The sequence below is a fragment of the Hipposideros armiger genome, unplaced genomic scaffold (assembly GCF_001890085.2).
Source record: "Hipposideros armiger isolate ML-2016 unplaced genomic scaffold, ASM189008v1 scaffold_232, whole genome shotgun sequence".
In the NCBI taxonomy this organism is placed as follows: Eukaryota; Metazoa; Chordata; class Mammalia; order Chiroptera; family Hipposideridae; genus Hipposideros; species Hipposideros armiger.
The window spans coordinates 378,314-385,530 of record NW_017731582.1 but is presented as its reverse complement, the minus strand read 5'-3'; the positions used below and the strand labels follow the sequence as shown (position 1 = coordinate 385,530).

The following is a 7,217-nucleotide window of genomic DNA, read 5'->3' as shown; positions in this document are numbered from 1 at the left end:
CCAATTCTACAGAAATGACAAGGACTATAAGAGAGAGCTATGAGCAATTCTATGCCACCAAATTGAATAACCTCAACGAAATAGACAAATGCCTAGAAACACAAAACCTACCAAGACTAAATCACAAAGAAATGGAAACTCTGACTAGACCTATAACTAGTAAGGAGATTGAATCAGTCATCAAAAATCTCCCATCAAAGAACAGCCCTGGACCTGATGGCTGCACCAGTGGATTCTACCAGACATTTAAAGAAAAATATGGGCCTCCTCTTGCGTGGTAGGCCTGGCTGCTGCCGTGGCTGAACACCTAACCTTCCAGCAGCAGAGACCATGCTGAGCCCTTGATTGGTTCCACCCGCAAGAACACCAGCCAACCCACAGCTGGCAGATCTATCACCTCAGATCCTTTCTTCCCTGGAAGGAGAACTGATTCATCCTCGCAAGAATTTGCCTTCCCTGACTGTGGTGCAGTGTCACCATCCAAGGACTCACAGACTGGGTGACATAGTGACATGGTGTCCCCTATAATATCAACTCAGACAAGGGGCCCAATTTATGGTGAAGAGGGTCTGCCATGGGCACCTCCACTGATCCCAACATATACCACATCACCCAGAAGTATCCAACCTAATAAAATGATGGGATGGCATATAAAGGTTCATCTAAGGTACCGATGTGGGGACAACACCCTAGGGTGGGGGGCACTGCTCTTGAGGATGAAGTATAAGCATTGAATGAAAGGCTGGGATATAGAGCTGTGTCCCCAACAGCTAGAATACCCCCGGGTCCAGCTCCCACGGGGCGGAACAANACAGGGGACTGCAGCCTACGCCATCACCGGTGACCCACCGGTGACCCACCGGCGATCCACGGCAGCCCAGCCCCAGGTCGAGCTGCCGTTCACCATCTTAGCTGCAGAGGGCAGTGTCACTGGCCCTCGTATGTGGGATCCGAACCGGGGCCTCTGGCGTCCCAAGCCAGTTCTTAACCAACGCACCACTCAGCTGGCCCGGGACTGGGGGAGTTTTATAACCACTTTGAGTCCCTTTTTCTTCCCATCTGTAAAAGAAGGATCCTAACAATACCCGACTAAGAGAGTTTGGTGAGGAAGAAATGGATAAAGTAGCAAAGTTCTAAGGAAGGGCAAAAAATGTTAGCTGTTCTCCTCATCGATGATAAGCACAAACATTTGTTCTGTGTTTCTGAATGCTTCTCATTACCCCGCACGCAAGGCCGTGGGAGATGAACTGAATTAATGATGTGATGGTCTGGGGGGATGGGTGGTGAGAAGGTGAAGGAATCTCACAGGGACTTCGCTGTCACATCCACATTCCTAGAGCACCTAGCGCCAGGCTCTGGAAAGAGGCTTGCAGAAGAGAAGCAGGGGCTGTCCTTGCCATCATGAAGAAGTGGCCCCAAATAAGAAGGTCATTTCCCCAAATCCCAGGTGATTCAAGCCAAGATCTCATCACCCACCGTCTTTAAGCGTGAAAGGGAAATTCAGCACAAGGAGGGGACAGTCCTGCTCTCTCAGCTGCAAATAAGCTTATGGCCATGACTCCTGCCAGGCTGGTGCTGGCCAAACTATAAATCACCCCAGGGGAGTTCTGAGACAGCCACAGGGTCACCGCAGTGACGGACTCTGCAGGGTGCCTCTCTCTCTCTCCGTCTGAGTGCGGGTTCAGGCCCCTGTTCTCCCACCTGCAAACCGAGTGCACCTGAACACTTAACTTCTCTGTGCAGCAGTTTGGAGGCCTTGGCACTGAAGTTCTGGCTCCCTGGTGAGCTATGGGAAGCCAGGCCTGACCCCTGGACAGAAAAGTCAGGGCCCCTCCTGCCCCAGGAGCCTGCTGGGGTTTTTTTTGGAGGGGGGGGGCGGTCAGCATGGGCACAGCCAAGCCCAGAAGCACTGCCTCCCCAGGTTTTGGCAACGCCAAGGCGACAGTGCCATGGTACATGCTGGCTCCAGAGCATGCATGAGGCCCAAGTACCCCCAAGACTACACCCAGAATTTGCTGGGGTGGGGCTGATTCCCAGCGGAGACCAGCACCATGGACTAGAGTGTATACCGTGGTCGTTTGGGTATAAGAAAAAGGAAACACAACCTTATTTTGCCCTTGATGGTTCCAGGGTCATGTGGCTTTGTAATGGTTGGCACTTGCTGAGTACCTACTATGTGCGTTTTACACACATTACCTCTAACCCTGAAATGTCTTTGTGAAGCAGCTGTTGTCCCCATTTTAGAGGTGGGGAAGTGTGGGCTCAGGGGCTGTAAATAATTGGCCCAAGGTACACAGCTCAGAAGTGACAATGCTGGGGTCCAAACTGATGCCTCTGACTCTTTCGCAGGGACCTCTGGGGACAAGAAGGAAACTCATTTATTTCACCCAAGTGAGGTTTATTCCGAGCATTTAAGAAGTACCCACTGTGCCATCCATTACTCAGAAATAACACAGAAGCATGGGTCCGAGCTCTGGGGGAATCTGGAGATGAGACACAGGCACGTGAATGACATCCTCCTACACCAACCCCAGCTCAGCCAATGAGCACTGGTGAAGAAGGAAATGAGCCGGAACCTGCAGATACCCGCTGTGACCACCAGATGGCGACGGTAGGCTGCTAAATCAGACTCCAGCTTTGGAGACCAATAGGCCACCTTGGGTCGTTTTGTTGTTGTTGTTTTCTAGAATGGGGTGGCAGTGCCTGGCAAGCTAAACAGCTCGAGGGAAAGGAACAACGTGTGAATATTTTTAGGCATCGATCACTAGCTGGGTAACAACGGCCAGGATGCAGAGAACCCTGGAGAGATGCCAAATCAGAGACTGGGGCAAGGCGGTGATCATCAGGGATGGCTTCTCCCACCCGCGTGGAGCTGAACAAGCGCCGAGGCCCTCTGTCCCAGTGGGCAGCGCTAGTCCCTCCCCATGGTATAGCCCTGGATCACGCTGTTGAAGTAGGCTGGCGTGTTACGCTCCGGGTGGAAGAGAATCATGTAGCACTTGGGCCCAAAGTAGCCCAGGCTGATGCCCAGGAGGTTGAGCACAATGACCAAGAGGTCCAGGATGCTGACCAGCACCCCTTCGTAGACGGACATGAAGGTGCAGAGGGAGACGGAGGAGATGAAGTAGAAGGTCATGCAGAAGGTGATGAACTTGGCCTCGTTGTAGTTGGTGGGCAGCCCCTTGCCCATGTAGGCAAAGCTGAAGGCCATCATGGACAGGAGCAGGTCCAGGCTGGTGTTGAACAGCATCCCCTTGTGGTAGTTGGGGTTGCAGGAGAGGATCATGATCTTGGGGTCGTCGGGGTCCACGTGGGCGGTAGGGCTGGTGTTGGTGACCAGCAGGCTGACTGCCACGATGACCACCTTGAGCGCTGCCATGAGCGCCACAAACACGTAGGACCCGTGGTAGCGGACCCAGTAGGCGTAGGCACGTGGGAAGCGGGAGGCCATCTTAAAGATGCAGATGATTTGGAAAGAGCGCACGGCGATGCAAGAGATGCAGACGGTGAAGCAGAGGGTGAAGAGGGTCTGGCGGCAGAGGCACGTGGCGACCGTGGGTGGCCCTACGTACACTGGGACCATCATGTATGCCACCAGCAGCGGCGCCAGCATCAGGAAACACATGGGACCCCCGGCTGAACGAACTATGGGCGTCTGGAAGTGTCTCCCAAAGATGACCAGGATGGCCAGGATGCTGAGGAAGCCCAGGGCGGCCAGGATGGTCACAAGGATGGTGGGTACCTCCTGCCATTTGAGGAAGGCCAGTTGCCGCTTGAAGCAGGAGGTGTCTTTTCTGTGGGACCACTTGTCACTTGGGCAGGGCTGGCACTCAAATTCATCTGCAAGAGCCCAAGCGTCTCTCATCAGTCAAAACCACCGTTCCAGCAACTACCTCCTCTGGGCCTGCACTGCCCCAGGGGTGGAGAGAGAGAGAACTAAGGGCAGCCCTGCAGTCACAGCCAATACTCACTGAGTCCCTTATACCCACTGGCTCATCCAATCATCACAGCAATCCCAGTTCACAGAAAAGGAAACTGAGGTTCAGCCAGGTAAGGTCACAAAGCTGGTAAATTCCAGAGGCAGGACCTGAACCGAGGTCTCCTTGACTCAGAGCCTAACAACTACAATTCCTTCTTCCCAAGAGCTCACTCTCTGGTGGGAGAGACATTCAACCATTTAGTCAAAGAATTCATTCCACAAAGATTGGTTTTGAGCACCATCCACTGTGATAGGCACCGGAGGCGGGAGACCACAGAGAAGGATGGTACCTAGCCGCTTGCCTTCAGGCTGTTGACCAGTCGGGAAGAGAGGGCCAGTGAGACCATTTGACAAACTTTTATGGGGCATCTACTCTGTGCCCTGTGCTCTGCTGCACTTTGATTGGTGGACATATGCATCTACTTAATTTACTAATCAGTGAAGTCATGAAGAAAACAATTGGAGCCCCGACTCTGAACTGTGCGAAACATGAATGTGGACAGAGAGATGACACCGTTCCCATTTTCTTGGAGTTTATGTTCTATAGGGAGGGATGTTTATTCTTCTAATCAGAAAAGTCATTCAAGAAATATTCACCGAGCAACTATTATATACTCTGAACTACACTAGGCACTTGGGAAACCAGAGGGATAAATCAGATACTGTGCTTGTTTGCCAGAAATGTTCCTCCTATCGGCGGAGCCATTTATTCCTTCCTTTCTTCATTCATTCATTCATTCATTCATTCATCCAGCAGACTTTCCCTGGCCTGACACCCCTGGGCCATGGGCTACATGTGTGTGGATGGGGATCAGTTACAGCCCTGCCTGGTTGAGGGCTGTTCCTTCTCCCACCCTCCCTAAACCAACCCTCAATGAAGACTTTTCTCCACACCAGATATTGGGGAGATACCAGTGGGATCAAACTGGGTCCCTGGCCTTTGGAAACTCGGGAAGACCCCAGAGACCCTGCCCAAGGGGAAGGGACCTGGAGACCCCTAGGGCAGGGTTAGGGCACCGCAGGGGTGTGGCCTGTGAGTCGCACCTGCTGTTGCATTGAGGAAGGTGCCAGGAAGGCAGTCAAGACACTCAAAGCAGCAGGGGTGGATGCCCACGGCCTTCTTCTTCTGCCCAGGCTGACAGTCCTTGGAACACGTGGACACGGGGATCTAGAGGAAAGAGAACATGAATCCCTGAGCCCTCTTTCCCCACACCCACACTCTGGGGCCCTCTCCTCTCCCCAGTTAGCAAGATGCTTGGAGAAGGGAAGCCTGCCCCTGTCTGAGAAGGGGAGGAGCGCTAGGTTTGCCATTAGAACTGGACCTTTGTAAGGACCCTCTCACTTTTGCCTGCTCAAGACCTAACTCACCTTCTTCAGGTAACAGCACCCATCTGTTCAGACAGAGACTTTCTGAGGTTGCCGTCAATGACCAGCTGCTGGAGACTGAGCTTGAACTAGCATGAGAGAGAGGCTCCCGGGGGCACAGCCTTAACCTTCAGGAGCCCCCCACCCCCACCCCCAGGTTTTTAGGGTAAAGGCTGGAGAAAAATCCCCTCATGCTTCCAGCAGGGGGAGCAGAAAAAGTAACCATTTTTAAATACACCCAGAGCCTTCTGTTGTCCTTAACAAAGCCTGCCCTCAAAGGAAGGCTTTAATTGGAAAGGTGGGCAACGTACAAAAACAGGTGGGTAATGTAAGCAGGGGAATGTAAACGCTAAGAAAGGATTAAAAGGAAATGCTAGGGATTAAAAAACAAACAACTATGGTAACAGACGTGAAGAATGCCTCTGATGAGCTCAGTATAGTGGACATGGACAAGGAGAGAATCAGTGAGCTTGAAGATATCTCATTAGAAACACCCCAGATCAAAAAGCAAAGAGAGAGAAAAAAAGAGTGCGAAAGAGAACAGAATATCCAAGAACTATAAACAATTACAAAAGGTACAACATACACACAATGGGAATACCCAAAGAAGAAAGACAGTAAGGAACAGAAGAAATATCTGAAGGAATATTGGCTGAGAATTTTCTGCAATTAATGGCAGACACCAACCTGTAGATACAGGAAGCTGGGAGAACACCAAGCAGGTTAAGTACCCCAAAAAATCGACACCTAGGTATATCACATTCAAAATGGAAAAAATATAAAGAGCAAAGATAAAATCTCAAAGGAAGCCAAAGGGGGAAAATACCAGCCAAAATTGTTACTAGAGAGAAGAAAGAACATTTTATAATGATAAAAGGGTCAATCTAGCAAGAAGATATAATCGTTGCAAACATATATTCACCTAAGAAGACAGCCCCAAAATGCATAATACAAAACCCATTCGAACTGAAGGGAGAAACAGACAATTCAAATATAATATCCCGTGATAATACTTACAGACTTCAATTCCCCCTCTCAATAATGGCTAGAACAACCAGACAGAAAACAAATAAGGAGATAGAGGACTTGGAAGAACATAACTAGATCTAACAGACATAAATGGAGCACTCTATCCAACAACAGCATACACGACCTTCTCAAGTTCACGTGGGACATTTCCCAGGTCAGGCCATATGGGTGACCACAGATTAAGTCTCAATAGATTTTAAAGATAGATATCACACAATATATCTTATCCGGTCCTAATGGGATGAAGTTAGAAATGAAACACAGAAGAAAAACTGGAAAATTCACAAACTGGTGGAATTTAAACAATGCTCTTAAACAACCAATGGACCGACAGAGAAATCACAGGGGCAATGAGAAAATACTTAGAGATGAATGAAAACGAAACACAACACACCAAAACATGGGATACAGTGAAGCCAAGCTAAGGGGGAATTTATAGGTACAAACGCTTACATTAAAAAACAGGGACAGTCTCCAGTCAACAACCTAACTTTACAACGTAAAGAACTAGAAAAAGAAGAACAAACTGAACCCAAAGCTAACAGAAGGGAGTAATACAGATTAAAGCAGAGATAAATGACATAAAGAATAGAAAAATCATAGAGAAAATCAGTGGATCCAAAAGTTGGTTCTTCAAACAGATCGACAAAGTTGGCAAACCTTTAGCTAGAGGGACTAAATAAAGAAAAAGAGAGAGAGAGAAATGACTCAAATTACTAAAATCAGAAATAAAAGTGGGGACAGTACTACCAATTCTACAGAAATGACAAGGACTATAAGAGAGAGCTATGAGCAATTCTATGCCACCAAATTGAATAACCTCAACGAAATAGACAAATGCCTA

General features: G+C 49.3%; 1 protein-coding gene across 1 annotated transcript in view; it reads right to left on the bottom strand.

The window, feature by feature from the left end:
- Positions 1-2,911: 2,911 nt before the first annotated feature.
- Positions 2,912-7,217, bottom strand: part of TAS1R2 (taste 1 receptor member 2) — a 14,201-nt gene continuing 9,895 nt past the window's right edge. Inside the window, exons 5-6 of the mRNA XM_019654867.1 lie at positions 5,024-5,147; positions 2,912-3,840 (exon numbers count right to left, since the gene is read on the bottom strand). Of these exons, the coding sequence (XP_019510412.1) occupies positions 2,912-3,840; positions 5,024-5,147 (1,053 nt within the window). The remainder of the gene's footprint in view (positions 3,841-5,023; positions 5,148-7,217) is intronic.